This window comes from Zootermopsis nevadensis, unplaced genomic scaffold, assembly GCF_977971745.1.
Source record: "Zootermopsis nevadensis isolate Lab colony 2312 unplaced genomic scaffold, Znev_1.0 Znev_ptg000013l, whole genome shotgun sequence".
NCBI classification, from domain to species: Eukaryota; Metazoa; Arthropoda; class Insecta; order Blattodea; family Termopsidae; genus Zootermopsis; species Zootermopsis nevadensis.
In genome coordinates, this window is record NW_028259145.1 from 7,211,425 (window position 1) to 7,228,751 (window position 17,327).

General features: G+C 44.3%; 2 protein-coding genes and 1 long non-coding RNA gene across 7 annotated transcripts in view; 2 read left to right on the forward strand and 1 right to left on the reverse strand.

Moving 5' to 3' along the window:
• The window catches only part of LOC110838864 (uncharacterized), a 21,579-nt gene extending 13,125 nt beyond the window's left edge, over window positions 1–8,454 (forward strand). For 3 of the 5 annotated variants that reach the window (XM_087348867.1, XM_087348865.1, XM_087348868.1), the window contains one exon: window positions 6,493–8,454. In XM_087348867.1, the coding sequence (XP_087204993.1) occupies window positions 6,493–6,804 (312 nt within the window). In that variant the 3' untranslated portion in view covers window positions 6,805–8,454. Of the gene's footprint in view, window positions 1–4,616; window positions 4,977–6,492 lie in introns of those variants that run through there. The other 2 variants (XM_022082494.2, XM_087348866.1) reach the window with 2 other exon arrangements.
• Window positions 1–17,270, reverse strand: part of LOC110838869 (uncharacterized) — an 18,947-nt gene extending 1,677 nt beyond the window's left edge. The window contains exons 1-2 of the long non-coding RNA XR_002546265.2: window positions 16,741–17,270; window positions 16,535–16,649 (exon numbers count right to left, since the gene is read on the reverse strand). This is a non-coding gene — a long non-coding RNA (uncharacterized LOC110838869). The remainder of the gene's footprint in view (window positions 1–16,534; window positions 16,650–16,740) is intronic.
• On the forward strand, window positions 8,570–15,943 carry LOC110838863 (uncharacterized). Its single transcript, XM_022082493.2, has 2 exons — window positions 8,570–10,437; window positions 15,674–15,943. The coding sequence occupies exons 1-2, from the start codon at window positions 9,811–9,813 to the stop codon at window positions 15,827–15,829; spliced, it is 783 nt and encodes a 260-aa protein (XP_021938185.1). The 5' UTR covers window positions 8,570–9,810; the 3' UTR covers window positions 15,830–15,943.
• Window positions 17,271–17,327: the final 57 nt, after the last annotated feature.

The following is a 17,327-nucleotide window of genomic DNA, read 5'->3' on the forward strand; positions in this document are numbered from 1 at the left end:
CCGTAGTGAATCAAACATTGTCAACAACCTTCAGAGCAGTGATTTATAAGTGTGGCACGCGTACCACCAGTGGCACGCGACAGAAAAATTAATACTTGTTCCAGAGTTCTGCCTCCTGTCCGATGAGTCTAATGCAGGGGTCGGCAAACATTTTTTCTAAAGGGCCAAATAGTAAATATTTTAGGCTCTGCGGGCCAAGAGGTAAACTCGAGGATATTTATATAGGTAAGCCTCCTTATGTAACAACAAGAAACCAAGTTTTAACAAATTTATTGAACAAAATGTAACGTAATAATAATAATAAGTAGACTACAATTGTTTGAAATACAGCTCTACTAATGTGAAGAATGGAATTGCCTGTTATGAGATAACATTTCACCAAACTGAGGTTTAAATTCAGTACTCCCTATCATCAAAATTGATTGTAAATAATCATCCGTTAATGCTGACCTGTATTGAGATTTTGCATATTTCATCTTTGAAAATGTCTTTTCACACAGGTAGGTGCTGCCAAATACAGATATAAATTCCCGTGTAACATAGGTTCCCGTTCCACGTATTAAGACTGAGCATGGACAATGTGAGGCGCGTTCAAATGTGGGTGTGTGGTCCATGTAACTTGCAGCTGTGTCTTCAGAGGTAGGTTCTGGTCCCCCGCAGCGAGTCTAAGCAGACGCAATGAGGCGCCTTCAATTGTGCGTCTGACCCATGAAGGTTGCAGCTGGCCTTTAGGGGTGGTACATTTTCTGTTGCGTTTGAGTAGAATGACATATCTCTTGACCTGACTGTTCACCCATCTCGTTTGATGTTCTATATAAGCTTGTGACCCCAAGGCACAGCATCAGAAAGTGGTCAAGAAGTCATTACTTCAACTTCGTGTAACCTGCTGTTCATCTTTTCTGTACACTTTCGTTCTTGTCTTGAGTTTGAATAAAAACTCTTCTTATTAGAAAATACGAACTGACTATCTTCTACAATTGGAATACCTAGTTATTTCAACTTATCCGCGAATCCTGAACAATCCCAAACGTATTACACAACATCCAAGTTTTTGCTACTACCACCAAGATCTGCACCGGCGGCGGCTCCAGGCGGGCTCGCGCCCTGACCCTTCCGCGCACACCGCCGCGCCCTCCTACTTTACCTCAGGCACTTCCAAGAGTATTACACCCGAGCATATGATCTTAATCCGTTCTTAGCTCGCGGGCCGTACAAAAAGAGGCGGCGGGCCGTAGTTTGCCGACCCCTGGTCTAATGCAAAGAAAATGGAACCACTCGGAAAATACTGAAAAAGATTGGAAGTTTCCGGAGCTGTTTAATTCGCCTTTTTCCTGTGTTCGTGCCCGAAGCGTAGCAGCAATGGGGTTCAGCCCTTGCGAGCCAACTGATTCTGATGGAATTGTGAGGGGCGGGGGGGGAGTATTTAGAGAATCGATATGAAATTATAATTTCATGCATTCGTCCCTTTGTTCTGCCTCGAAGGTATTTCGAGGTACTGGCAGGACAGAACCCCAAACTTTTGCGATTTCTGGGAAGAGATCGCTGACGGACGCCGCAGGAACGATCCTCGTGCCTGGCGCCCGTTTGTCTGAGGAATCGGCGATGGAAACCTGCACGACGTGGACGAAACCGTCTTTCGAACGGCCTTCCAGGAAGCGGCAGTGGAGAGGTCGACACATTCTTTCACGAAAGCGTTCTTTGCGACGTTGCATGCGCCACTGACCTTGAAGTGCGCGCAATTACAGATAAAGAGACGTACGTTCTCTCCACTACTGCGCGTCACTTACGTTTCCATGTCATACCGGGGACGAATAACGTTTTCACTTTGTTCGACCTCTGAAACATTCGCGCGGACCAACAGACAAAAAATGCCAATTCAGAACCGTCCGATCTCGTTCGTCCAATCCGATGACGATTCTTTTGCGTGCAGATTTTGACACAGAGTAATTTCATGTCGAGGGTCCCAGCCTATTCCAAGCCGACACCCTTATGCCACGAACCATTCCGCTATTGAGCGAGCAGTATCAATCACTGAGGTCAGTACAGTTGAAACCGCGCCAAGAGAACAGGTCGAATGCAGTCTCATAAAGAAGCCTGACTCAGCTGACAGCTGCGACGAGGGAGGTCAAACGGGAAGAGATTGTTACAGTGGAGATACCAAACAGCCCGAAAACACGGCTTTTTTTTTTGGGGGGGGGGGGGGGGTTTCTGTCGGCGTAATCAAGTGCCAGCACACCCCATGCTGCAATCAGAACAGAATTCCAGGGCGTGAGTTTCGCGCTACCTTCACGCTCGTCCAGTGATTGAACTAAAAGAGGGACTGAACTGCCTTGACTCCGAGACCAGGTCGCAGAATTAGTCCAGAATTTGTGCCGAGGTTACAGTTGAGTTGGCTGGCCAAGGCTGTCGCAGACGCGGGTTGGCGACAAACGGCCATGGAGCAGTGGTGGAAATGCTCTTAGGAGGGGAAACAGAAGAAGAGAAAAACCCATTCCAGCGACACTGTGTGCTTCTTCAGCGACTGATATTCCAGCCCGCGGAATTGCTTTGTGCTTTCTGAAACCTTCACCCTGCAGACGTCGTGATCCATCAGGACGGTGCGGATGCATGAAGCAAAACGTGCGTCGTTTAATTACTCGCCGTGGCAACTAACTGAAACGATATTCCCTGGCCTGCACCATGACGCTGTCAAGTGGTCATCAGGGCTGTCCAGCTCCATTTCTTACGTAACATCCGCAGAACCACATTTGTTCGATGATCGCCCCTCCCCTGACACACTTGTGCCTCTCAAATGAGTCCGTTCACCATTTCAGGAGACAGGTTTCGCGTGTCTCAGTTTCTCAGTGCGTTCTACATGTTCCACGAAATTAATTTCAGTCACTTGAAACAACTACAGTCCACAGACCAGGAGAAAATCCCTGCTAGGAATTCGATATACGCGAATAGAATAGGAAAATTGAGGAGGCCATGGACCGAATACGGACTGGAGAGCCATAGAAGAAGAAGAAGAAGAAGAAGAAGCATACGCAAGATTTCGCGGTGAGTGACGACCCATCCTAAACTCATTCGTTCCACAACCACTGAACGAACAACAGACAACAGACTTTCATGTGTTCTATTGGGTACAGCTTTAAGATTACCTCACAGTGGCACAGTGATTTAATCTAGAATATTATCGCAACACCCACAGAACACATTACAAGTGCGTTCACTACACGCTACTCTTAACTGCTTGATGTTTTCAGTCTGTTTGTAGTAGCGTAAAACTCTGACGTATCGCACTTCACACCAATAGCAGCCCTCTAGCCCACTTGGTAGTAAACATTCCTCCTGCACCGCCCCAGAAACGACTTTCCTCCTCAGGGATTTTCTCCTGGTCTGTGGACTCGCTATTACTGTTGGTGCAATTTTCAGCATCGGTGGCTGTGACGTCTGGGCTTACTGGGGAGAAAGAGATGGCTGGAAAAGTGATGGAAAATATCACGCGACAGACTTCAGACACATATGGAAAATGTTAAAATGGGCCTTAGGAGAACGGGTGGTGAATAAAAACGCAGTTGATCGATTCAGGATACGAGATTCCAGTCGAGGACTTATCTAAATACGTACGGTATCGGATAGATGTTGATCGAAAGCTTACAGCAATGGTTCTCAACCGCGAAGCTTTCAACAGAAGAATGATCATATAGAATTAAACATTCAAATAAAAAAATCAAATTCGTAACTGAGTATGTTTTAGTAACGAGTTATCATAAGAATAAACTTATATTTGCGAAACTTGGAAGCAGAAATTAATGACAATGCTGGTGGTGATTCAACAATGGCTATCAAAGCGCCTCACCCCACTCCTTGCCGCAAATTAATTCCTACGGACTTCGTGTCTTGACAGAGTCTACCAGGAACGGGAAATATCTACGTCTGCGCACGCAAGAAGGTTCTCTGTGGCTCAATTATTGCAAAAGTTTTGTCGAGTGTCTGAAAGAATGCCGTGATGTCTGCTTAAGCTTTTTAAACTGATATGTATATCAAAACTTAATCATGTACCTGTTCTGAGGCAGACAATTCTACACAGCAAACGACAGTACTGAAAAATAGGCACTTTTATCATAAATTTTAGTTCTGAGTTCTGATTCCAGGGTGCCACGAGTACCGAAAAGGTTGACATCCTGTGGTATGCCACACCAAAGGAACCGGAAAAAAGGTTTCTCTGAATCACAGAGAGAGGGCGATGTTGGGCAGAAGAAGGAAGTCCTCGCCGCAAAACTCTGATAAAAAAATGATTGTGGCAAAGTCTGCTTCTGAGCTAGTCGTGAGGGGATTGGCACTGAGTTGTAGCAATCAGAGAATTAAGCCCATAAATTCCTCTGTAGGTCTTCGGTGTTTGAAGAATATCTACTCTGTAAGCAAAGCACAACCAATGGCCTATTTAAATAAATGTCGCATTTTGGCATAATGTTTTCTTTGCTTTTATCGCCAGAATGACAGGGGAGGCGTTTTTTATGGCCCACTTTGTCATCAAGCACAGCTGCACGAAACAGATGTGGCCCTGTACATGTAAACAATAATAATTGTACCTGCAACAGGCGAGGGATAAACAAACTATTTGTGCACCCTCAACTAGGAATCGATCATTCTTACATTTTAACTGATATTTAAGCGGCAGTGAAGATATCAAGAAGGCCTTGGATATCCCTGCCTGCAGCCAAGAAGGAACGAGGGTTTATCAGTCTGAGTGTTAGTGCTCGAGGTTAAAGGTTACTGTAGGAGCTGATACCCAATCGGCAAGTGACTGAGGGAAGTTTAGTGGACACGCAACATGTCTTCCTCACGACAACAACGAGACTCATCAGTCCACGACGCTGCAGTCCGCCTTAACAGAGTAAGAAGTGCTCCATATCACGTTTAATAGGACATACGAGGTCAGAACACAAGGTGCTCAAAAAGTATTTTCACGATATCACGACGCGAGTTGCGAGGTAAGCCACTGTAAGTAGGAATATGAAAAAAAAATTGCGATCATGAAAACAAAAGAGACAAGAGGTGCGGACAAAGCGTTTTCGGCTGTCATAACGAGCGTTGTGACGCAAAGCAAGTTCAGTGGAAATTAATGCAAATGTTATGAACGTGAAACAGTAAAAACAATATAAAAATAGAGCAAGAACACGTGAAGAGCTCAGAACAGATGAACTTTCGAACTGGCTCTGACAATCGCAACGCGTTTGCAGCGTGAAACACGGATATCGGTCAACTAGCAGCTAGGTTTTCGAACACCTGTTTCCTGTTTGTGTCACTTTACTCCTAACATAAGAACATTCTCATATTTTTCACTACTTGCTGTGTGAAGTAAAGTGTTTCTTTGGCACAGAAACAGGAATGACGTCACAGTCATTGAGAATTCGTAATTAAAATGTATGCACCAGGGCAAATGAGGCGATTTAAGTTGTCGGACATAGGGGTTCTGCAAGGAATCTGGGTATGACATTTTGACATTCATTATTACTCTGTTGGTTACAGTTTCCGATCTTGAACATGACCCACCGATCTTTTGCCCACTTCTGCGTATCTTTGCGTTAGTCTTACCATTTTTCGCAAGTGGTCTTCAGTTCATTCTGAAGCGCCAGTGATGTTTCCCCCCCCTCTCTCTCTCTCACTTGATTCGGCTTCTTGTCTCTCAATACTCCATGCACCTTCTTGCTTCTCTCCACGCGTTTCTCTTCTCCATTTCCCAGCCCGTCTAATCCCAATTTTACTGTATTTAGCCACTGTTCCTTTCTCCAAGATTTTGGGTTTGTAACAAGGCTCCCCCCCCCAACCCCCCCGTTTCGAGATTCCGTGTACTCTTCGCCGTCAAGACGAGGCATGGCATGAATCAAGAGAATGGTCACTACACGGACAACTGCAAACAATTGAAATACCAACAAAAGGCACCCGACGTTTCGACGTTATGACTGGCGGCAACCCTTTCTGCTAAAGGATACGGACGTTTTTTCTGGGGAGAATTCTGCCAAATTATTTCCTGCAGATGCCAACCCACGTGCTGACATTACGGTTCATCACCCGTTCCTAAGTCCTACACGTGCGAACTTTGTCTGAAGTATTTTAAGGACAGTCTTCATGAGCCATGAAGTGCAAGTTTTTTGAACCAGCAAAATTTCCGAAATCGAAACTGTTTCTTTCGTCACGTGAAGAATCCTGCCTCACATGCGGCAGAGCTAGTCTCCAACACCGAGGACCATGGAAGTTGTTTGTCTGGCAATGATCTCTCCGCCCCACTCACACGCATCCCCATTCTGCGTGTCTTCAGTCTCACACAACATTTCAAGCGTCGAATTTCTTTTGATGTCGTCATTTAGTCGGTGGTCAACTCTGGCAGTAAACACTCTTTCCACTCGTGGTCTTTCGTCGCCATTCATCTTCAGTCGTTCTGCAACTGACATGGCAAGAAATGAGGAGTCCGAACCACTCACTCACTCCATTTGCTTCTGTTTGCAGATGGACAACGCCGGATTCGAGCACGACAAAAGAACCACGGTGGAAATGGACGAGGTGTCGCCACCTGCTCCTGCCGAAGTGTCTGCGGCGACTGTCAACGGCAATGGTGTCCGCGGCTGCACAGACGTCTGTCTTTCTTTGCATGAACAACATCAACGGAGCCTTCAGCAGTATCAGCAGAAGTCCAAGACTCCTCGACCGCCCGAGAGCCCGTGGCATCGCCTCAAAACTATCTTTCTCGTCAGCACCGTCGTGTTCCTGGCCGTCTGGATCGTGGTGTACGCCGTGCTCAGTCAGATGGCCGTCGTGTGACCACCGCGACAACACGTGACCCGAAACATCCTCCCAATCGCCCGTGTTACTCAGATCGGTACAATCACATCAGAAGTCTAATTTATCGTAAACCGCTTCTTAATCCAGAACGATGCACGAAATGTTAAACCTGAAATGTCATATTTAGATCAGATAAGACATGGCAGGTAAGAGTCCCATTTCGAGCAGTTTCATTTTAAAATAAATAATTGTTCGCAAGAGAAACTTCAACGCGGGGCTTCGTACGGATATCGTGAATGTTAGTAACGGTCACAGCGTTGGATGACTGATAATATTAATCCAATATGAAGCCCTTACAATCGAGACATTTCAGTAAATAACACATTTTCCGTCACATGGGCTCAGGCTGCTGTAATGTCCAGAAGAAAATTATAACAGACGCCTCACAACAGACAAATCCACGTTCGAACACAGTCCGTGCATAAAATTTGGCCACGGACTTTGAAACAGATGTTCGTCTGCTGTGATAATTTTATACGAACTTCGTCACTGGATTCGACAATAGTCTGAGGCAATAGTCTTGCAAACCCCATGTTATGGAAATTTAACAGTTTATACATGTTCATATATTGATCATGGTAAAAAAAAAATTCCTAAAAATTCTTGTAGGCATATTCACTGTCGCCACCCTGAACAGCGGATTCGCAAAGCAGCTATGTTTGAAAAAGCATCGCTTCCTAAATTCGCCAAACAGCCTGCCCCTTTTAATTTACTGCAAATCATTAGTTCAGGTTTATAAATTGAATAAATAAACAGTCAAACAGATCCGAAAAGCAATTTTATGAAAATCGATAAGAACACATTCTGTATTCTGCGCAGATATCAGTTATTTTCGTGAAATTATCTTTCGTGTGGAGGGGGCCTTGAACAGTGTGGATTTTGTTCACGTGTGAACACGAACCTTTTGTAGAATGTGTCACGGCGCGTGTCTCATGAGACACTGTTAATACAAAGTTGCAGGTACAAAGGTGAAATTATGGTCGATATAAGTTGATGAGTAGATGAGCGGAGTGTTCGTCTCGTGTGTAGGCCCATCTGATAAGATACCAGCGAAAACAATTTTTTATGGAGACCAAATACACCGCAGAACTGAGTTTACAGATTCAACCATCTTGTGCACTTTACATACAAAGCCTCGTGAACGCCAAAATAAAATTTTGTTGTCAACAATCGTGCGAAAAATGTTACAAACATGAACGCCCATACCGAAATTGTAAGCCGGAAACACTTTGCTTTGTTTCGTGACGTCCAATCATTTGGAAAACTTTACCGCTTCGTAACAATGTTTTCAACAATGCTGTGTATGTGTGGGTGGGGCTTGACATTGTTGGAAACATTTTTTTGTAATTTTCTTTGCTTTTTGCGACTGATCATGGGAGGGGTTTTCAATAGGACTGTTAATTATTAATAAAATTTTACAGAAATCGTTGACAACGCTGTTTGTAGCACATGCTTTTCAACATTTGGGTACGGACAGGGCTTAAGAGTTGTACAGCTGGAAGCAATGCATGCACAATCCATTTCCATTTTAAACTGAAACGTAATTTATAATTAAATGTATTTCAAGAGTGTGATTAATATGTATTAAACGACGTGTAACATATTCGTTAATATACAACCTGAATGACATTTTCCTTCTCTTACAAAACAGTGCAAATTTCTTATTTAGAAATTCCTGACCTGCAGCTCAATTCCTTACCCCCCCCCCCCCCCAAACAAAAGCTGCTTACAGTTAAATGATGTGACATTATACAACATTTAAAAAAATGCAAAACTATAATTTTGCCTGTAGTTTTGTGTAGATGTGAAACGTTGTCTCGTACTTTAAGGGAGGAACATAAACTGAGGGTGTCTGAGAGCAGGGCGCTGAGGAGAATATATGGACCCAAGAGGGATGTTGGACGACTGTTGGCTTCTCAGGAAGAACTCAGCTCCATGGAGTAAGAACACGTTGTTGTTCTTACCTAACACAGCCGTCATCCCACCTGCTTTAGACAGAGTACTCGTACATGGGCCTGTCAATTTCGTGACCTTCCCTTGTCATATCCGCAGGCAGGGAATAAATGACAAGAAACGGCGATCAGCGAAGCATTTGGACACAAGGCAATTCTGGGTAATGCGTAAGGGGGGGCTGGCATAACAAACAGGACAGTGATATCAACGACGTTAATGTGGGCTTGACATGCAGCACGGATGACAGGCACAGCCGTTGCATGCACGCAGACGGAAGAACCGGAAGACGTCATTGAGGCTGAAATATGGCGGATGCAATTTTCTCTGGGTTGTGCTCTGTGGCGAGCTCGTGTGTGAGAAGACGGATAAATTTAGGAAGACGATGCAGTCTGAATGTCCACTGGCGCGTATTTATACGAAATATTTACAAAGGATCGTGGATCAGATGATGAACGAAACACGACCGCAGCCCACGCCAACACGTGCACACGGGGTGAACGCTTTCAAAACTTTGAATCTGAATTTGGAGAAACTTTCTCATTGGCTGGCGATGAGGTAATACCCCTCATTTCACGCCTCGGAAGTCTTACCCTCCCATCCTCAATCGCTCATTGCCGCTCATTTGTTTAACAAAATTGTCATTGTTGAATTTACAATGATTTTACGATTTTAAAGTCTTCTCAGAGAGGCCCTGTGCTATCTCAAAGTGTCTCCAAAGACAAAAGGATTTTCTGTGTGCACGAGATTTAATTATAAAACAGCTCCTTCCCTCCTCACGACACATCTGCAAATGTTTGCACAGATGATTCATTTTTTGTGTGCATGAAACTTGCGAAAAAAAAACGTTACACAATCCGCTTTGAACAACAGATTATATCAAATTGTGGTGACATCATAATGAACAAGGAGATGCAGACTGATACCACGACAACCGCGAGCAAAGTGCGTGACACAGTTAGAGAAATCAAGATAAGGCAACAATGCGGCCAAGCGATAAAATTAAAAACAGATTAATCTGAGTAGACAAATGACATGTCGAACACAGGGCTGATGAATGAAGACGCCACCAGAGTACCTCGCAGGTCGGAGGAAGAAAGTCAATCAGTCCATTGTGAGATAGGTCATAAACAGCTACGGTGTGTCCTACCAGACGTCGGAATGTTTACAAATTCAGAAGATTCTGGGAAGGTGTCTTCAGCCAGAGAGGGGGCCCCAGCTTCATCGAATACTCCAGATGACGTTCCAGAGTCACCGAGCATTGACATATCCACCAGTTCAAATGTTTCAGAGTTGCCACAATCTACAAAATCGGCAGACGTGTCTAGAAATGTAAATTCAAGAGAAACTTCGCCATCTACAGGAAAGTTCAAATCAACGGCAACTCCCGATGGACTTCAGGAAGAAGACGGGGAAATGAGATCAAGCACCGAGAAAGATTTGGAACTCTCGTCAACAAACGATAATTCAGCGTCCAGCTCGGAAGAAAGACTGTCTTATGGGACTGCTCGGGGAACAGATTTATCAGGGTCTACTTTTAGAGGAAGACGACAGTCACGTGGCTCAACAGAATCAAAACAATTTGCAGTTCCTTCCGATGTTTGGAGTTTCACTAACAATGCGTTTGAACCTGAAGTCACTCAGAAGGAAGATGGCGTCCAGGTAGGTCTTATTATGAAGCTTAAAACGGAAATTTTGTTTAAGTGTATCAACAGGGACACCATCATTTGAAAATATTGCGAATCCGAGGAAACTGACGAGTTTCTTCTGAATGTTACTTCAAGAAGTATTTTTTTAATTTTAGACCGCATATTCAATATCTATTGTAATGTGTGGCACCTGCAGACCTAATACGGGCGTCCTTTATGGAATATCGATATATTGGGGGGGGGGGGGGGAGGACAAAACAACTTTAACACAACTTTAAAACTGTTATAACATTTACGTTTGGAACGATGTTAACTCAGGAGCGTCTGGTTGTATTTGTCAGACTAAACTATTACGAAAGACTCGGTCAGATTTGTGCGGCTACAAAAGTGTAATAGCAAAATAAAATGCTCCTGGATTTCGTGACTTTCTGTTCTCTGCATTTATACGAATGTCAATGGAACATAAAACATTCGAGCAAATATGGTTTCTTAATATGCGTGCAAATAAATACATCTTCTACGAATACTACTACGCATCGATTCTAAAGGGTTCTAACGATGGCGTAATACAATCTGGATGCCTGCCACCATCATCAGGGCGATAAGATCGATTGCTGGGTTCTTGGACCTTGTCCATCGTCTGATGTTATAAAATTTCACAATGTCCAGTGATTGAGAAATTAGCCCATTCTAATGCAGAGTAGGTGCCCTCCCCTCCACTACACCTGAAGACGAGGACAGATCCAGGTCCAAGAACCCAGCAATCGATCTTATCGCCCTGACGACGGAGGTGTATTTTGATAGTTGTTTTTCTTAAATGTTATATTTGAGGTTTTCACTGCGCTAAGATTTCTGATCTGGCTATCTTGGTTGTGAAGTCTTGTAGGTGGTTACTTCTACCCTGCAGATGTTGTCTGAGACGTTGGTTACCATCTGCAAGGTAACTCAGCGTCACAACCCAGAAGATGACAGCCTGGACTCCTTAAGTATTCCTTCCGCCACGTAAAAGGTTAAGTTGAGTAAGTACACATGCAAACGGGCCGATATTCACTGATTCGAGACGCCTCGGACAAAATCGTTCGGCCTTTTTTCGCACTTCGAGCTCACTGTCTCCCGTCTCCGAGCCAGCCTAGGAATTGCACGTTGTGACGTGAGTAATAACGGGAGACCTGGGTACTACTGATATGACGAGGCACACATCAAGTGCCTACTCCGTGCGTGTCGTGTTCCATCGTTTCAGTCCATGTGAGTAGGCCTTTTCTCACACCCGGTCCACGTTCTTCATAAGATTAGTCCGAAGTACGCAACTAAGGACGAATGTTCTTACTTCGTAATCGACAGGTCCAAAGTTCGAATTACGCCCTGAAGAAAGTTGTGTCTATGGTTACCTCATTTCTTAAGAGCAAAGCTAACCTAACCTAACTTCAAGCCGAACGCCGACAGATTTCCAATCCGCCCTTCCCAACGCTACGGAATCCTGTGCTGCTGACAACGCCATTAAATTAATTAGGAAACAAATGACAAATGCTTATCGTTCACAAGCCGTTTCGCTGAAAAATCAGAAGTCAGCGGCTGACAATCAACCTTACGGCGCTCGTGGCACACCTGGGATGTCATTTTCTTTTTGTGTGGCGTACTAGAATTGAATCGGAGAACTCGAATTTAAAATTGAATTACCCATTTTTAGAAATATTGCTTGGCTTGAGCCCGTTCATACAGGGTTTTGGTCATTATTATTTTCGCATCTTTCACTGTCAAGTTTTACTGTAATAAATCTGTCAAACTTTAGCGGCTCTACATGTAATAATCATTTTCTTGAACAGAAATTGTTTCCGGCGAAGGGCAGGCACAAACTCGACAAACCTTTTGCAATAATTGAGCGACGCAGACGTAGATATTTCCCGTTCCTGGTAGACTCTGTCAAGACACGAAGTCCGTAGGAATTAATTTGCGGCAAGGAGTGGGGTGAGGCGCTTTGATAGCCATTTGAATCACCACCAGCATTGTCATTAATTTCTGCTTCCAAGTTTTGCAAATATAAGTTTATTCTTATGCTATTAATATACTCAGTTACGGAAAACAATGCGATATTACCAATTAATTGTTTAAATACGCATATTTAATTTTACATTAATCGTTCTTCTATTCAAAACGCCGCGGCGAACTCAAGAAAAGCTCGCGGCACATTGGCTGCGAACAACTGCCCTAAGAAAATAAACTTCTTTTCTGAAATGAGATCTGAAATTGTCATTGCGGTAAAATTCCAGTTTTGGTCTTCTGTCTTATAACGCCCTGTGGATTTTCAGGTGGATACTAACATTTCGGATGCCCTCCTGAAGACGGAGACAGTATGTTCCTCCGAAACGCGTGTCTTCACTAACAAATCAAGTCGGCGCTACGACCCGGAAGACCAAAATCGGCATTTGTATTTCAAGCGGCGCTGAAATTGCTATCACCTCAGACGTTCACACGGACGCCATACTGTTTTAAAGATGGCAGGATAGGAAATTAAGGTAATTGGTCAGCTGGCCAAAGTTCTTCGGGCATCAGACAATACGACGCCACTGTGATAGTCTTTTCCTGCAAAAACGGGAAATATGCTAAAAACAACATTTACTTAAAACAGGGGTTTCTAAACTTTTCGTGACCTGATGCCACATTCCGCCCTTAGTTATCGACTCCCTGGCCGCAAGGCAATTCATCGAAACTTCATGGCATTTTATTAAAATATTAACTTACTACTGCACGAAGTTCATAAATTACTCATTAATTCCCTTGAATCACGCGAGTCACTTGAAAAGTGCTCTTGCTCAAAATCTGTCATTATCCTGTTGCTGTTATTCGCATGCGTCGCTCCAAGTGATCGGCAGTAAGACGCGTCCTGCTTGTTGTTAGTCAGCTTCTTCATTAAACTGAACGTTTGCTCACAGCGTTACTTTCTGACAAATATTGACGACATTTACAAAGCGCGTTCTTCGGTTATAATAGAAACACGTGACGAGGAAGAGAATTTTTCCTTTATCGTTGAATCACTGTGAATAACGGCAAATTCCAATTGTAGGTTAGGTTAGATTGGGCGTCGTCAATTTCCACCGAAACAGTAACTCAGAAGATCCATCATTCTTTGCCCATTCACGGTCCTGGTGCAGTTGCAATGTTTCTCTGAGTCACGCGTTCCACTTGCATTTACCCCCGCTGAAGTGGAGACACAGAATAGTTACTTAAACTTCCAGGTGGCTTTTCTGTAAGACGTTTCGTCTGAAAGCGTCCGACGAATTGGTAAAATATGCGAACGAGTTCGTCTTAGGCCTTGAAGGCGACAGTTAAGGTCGTTCAAATGCCCAGTCTTCTTCTTATTCTTCTCTTTCTTAGCAATTGGGCCCGGTTTGGCGGGGTCTGCTTTATTCCTATCTTTTTTTGGAGGTTGCTTGATCTATTTAGATCTGGTAGGACTCCTTGGGCGAGGGATCAGCCCGTCGCAAGGCCTCTACCTGTACACAGGTCAGCACAACACAGAAAGAAGCGGGCAAACATCCATGTTTTGAGTGGGATTCGAACCCACGGTCCCAGTGTCCAAGCGGCACAAGGCCCACGCGGCCACTGTGACCAGCGTTCAATTGCTCAGTAATGTTGACAAAATCCACTGAGAATCCCAAACTCATTAACAAAATTCTCTTTCGATTCCATGAAGTCCTGGACTTTGTTCCGCAAAGAAATTGCGCGGAGTAGGACTCCGGATCACTACTCTTAGCAAGCCTGCGGCTGAGACCTTTGGGCAGGACGAACTTCACACCTCTAGTGACGACAGCCAGGGAAGGATTCTGGAATCAAATTTTCTTTATCCACCGCAACGTAAATAATATTGTTATTCCTCCTTTGTAGCCTCAAGAGTGCATGCACGTCGTCCGCACTTACGGCAGACATGTTAATTTGTTTCCGATGCTTCTCTAAGGCACTCCGAACAACTGAGTACAAATCAGCGGCCTTCGTGCTGTTCTCGCGGTGGAGCAACGCAGCCACTTCCGCCATTATTTTTAAATTTTCGTCAGTCCCGGGAACGGAAGTGGCAAACTGTGCAGTTAGTGAGTGTGGTCTTTTCAAGTCACTCACTTTGAGGCGCGTTCGAAACGAAGTGCCAGTGGGAAAGCTCGCATTTCTTCTGTTGCTTGACGTAGCCAGGCGCACACGAACAGACGATGATATGTTGACATAACTTTCACCACCAGAATGTGGCAAGCGACTGACCACGGCCCCCAGCACTGTGCGAGTACCGCAGTGTTGCCACCGTCACTGCCATAGCCGCAAACGTTCCCTGCGGCAAAACAGCTATAAAACTTAAGAGAAATCTCAATAACGTATCGGCGGACTGCGGGCTGAGAACCCATGCTCTGATCAAAAAAAAATAGTATTACTGATGTCATTGGTGTTTGTGTACACTAGTCTACTTCAGTTAGGCAACCTGTGGAGAGGGTTGACGATTTCTAGAACAAACCGGCGAAAACGGGACTGCCCAAGTTTGTATAAGAAAATAAGCCAATATTTAGTTAAGATCTCTCAGTCTGTCGTGGGCGCAGGCCTACTTTGTGAATTCCAAAGACACTCGAGCTAACAGAAGTGTCAAGGCGGTCGTAACATGAAAGATTCTGCAGTGACAACACTGAAGCTGGCGATGCCTGCGATCATCACCGCACTTTTTGTAACCGCGTTGAAGTTAACAGTTGTTCATCTTCCAAACGACTCGTCGAAGAAAAATCCCCAAAAATAATTACGTCACGTCCGTGAAAATAAAGCAGAAGTTAATGTCGGAACGGTACACGCCGCGAATAAAATTGCTTCGTAGGAAGAATCGGCTAAAGCTGTAATTTCTCCACCGAAGTTCCGCGTTATGGCAGCTTACAGGGGCGTGGGCGTCGGTCTCCTCCAAGTAGTCTGAAGGGAGTGATGGACCGACCGACGCTTTTACGTCAGTGAACGAGGTTCAACTTCTGTCTGGACGGTGTCGCAAAAACAAACGTCCATTCTCCTACCGGGAGTCGTACGCCATTTTACCGACTGCCTAAAAATGAGGGCAGGAGACGGCGAAAAGGGCCAAAGTCTGGGAGAATTCAGCGTCTCCTGAACGGCGTAAGCAACAGTTGGAAGTAATCTGGGGGGAAATGGAATTCAAAACGATGGGGAGGGTTTACCTTCAGAGGTCGAACGTGTACGCTTATTATTATTATTATTATTATTCTGTTGTTGGTTCGCAGATCCAAGTGCCCTCGTCGGCGAAGCCCGCTGCCCTGCGCCAACAACTGACAGTCGGATGGGAGGGCACCAAAAACAGAACAATGGTCGTCCTGCTTGCCGCATTCGTATTGTGGGCGATCGTATTCTTCCCACTTCTGCACAGTGAGAAGATCTAGCACCTGTGCCAAGCTCGCGCTGCTGCACGTGGGGGGGGGGGGGGGGCCATGAAATCTGCATTACGTCAATCATGTATCGCATAATAAATTAGGCAATGTGCTTCTATCATGGTATACACAATTTTTTACTTAAGGAACAAGTGTCCGTTTTATAAGCAGACCCTTCCCATAAGACTCTTCAACAAAATAATGTGTGTTTGTTTTCTTAAATGGCAAAGGCCAGAGGATTTGTAGCCTGTGAGGGCTCTGTAAGTCTCTGGCTTATAAAAGAAGTGGTGACGTCACACATGGCATCTTTCTGCTAACGAGTATCCTGTTTCTAGTTACATAACTTTCAGCCTTGAGCGAGATATTGATGGCAGTCATAAAATGCGGGTTGCGAAATTCATATATCCACTAGGGAGTCCTCTAAACCAGTGGTATTCAACCTGGGGTACGCGAAGACATCTTAGGGGGTACGTGAAATTAAAAAAATATATTATTTTATGATAAACACTGAATAATCAGTAATGTAATTTATTTAATTTATTTTAGACATACATTACATACTATGTATAACTTGAATTATACACCAACAACTTTGGGGGTACAAAGTTGAAGAGAAATTATATCTGGGGGTACGCGAACAAAAAAGGTTGAATACCACTGCTCTACAAGACTTACTACGGTCACGCAGAGTATGCGTGTGTTCGTCGAATTACTTACGCACATTGCCGGACAGCAAAGATTTCTGGGCTGTAAACAATACGTATGCCCAAACAGACAAACTTTGTGCAATAACACAGCTCAGTGATTCACGAACTTCTTTCTGGTGCCAGCACTGAAATACAAAAATATTTCGCATTTACTATTTTACATTTAAGAAATGAACTGAGCAGTATTTACTCAGTAGGAAGGATGGACTCGCATACTTGAGACATCCTGGGGTGGATCCTTGTCGCAGGCGAAACTTCCATCACGTATTTCTCGCCGACTGCAATTGTCGTTGAATTTTTGATCCGTCTACACTGAGAAGAGTTAGGTCTGAAAAGCGACTCTTAAAGTGGTTCAGAACTTCACGTTCATTTCTTGGAGTTCACAAAGTGTTTCGGGAATTCCCAATGGCGTTGACAAACAATGCGATCTTCTAGGTTGTAATACTTTCCGTCATCAAAATAAAAACGACTTCTACTCCGAAAATGGCGACGTTTCCTTCTCCATCTGCTAGACTACATGGCGTCACAATCTGGCCCACAATCCACATTCTCACTACAGCGAAAACCCGGAGATTCCACAAAAGTCTCGTAAAAAGATTGCGTGGAATCTCTTTCGTGCTCTGCGCAAGTTGCCTGTGATGTTTGTCAACAAAAAACAAACGGAGACCGTGTAAAGCTTCATTTTCAATGCTCTTTTCGTATATGGCGACTTTTCCTTGGCCCCCACTGAACCCGATGACATGCCGTTTTCTTAACGCGTAAGAAAATAATGAAGAAGTGTCCTTGGCGTTTAACGGGCGGGG

Coding starts and splice junctions, on each gene's coding strand:
- LOC110838863 (XM_022082493.2), top strand. CDS start 9,811: ATGTCGAACACAGGGCTGATGAATGAAGACGCCACCAGAGTACCTCGC. Junction 10,438..15,673: donor AGAAGGAAGATGGCGTCCAG/GTAGGTCTTATT, acceptor GTTGGTTCGCAG/ATCCAAGTGCCCTCGTCGGC.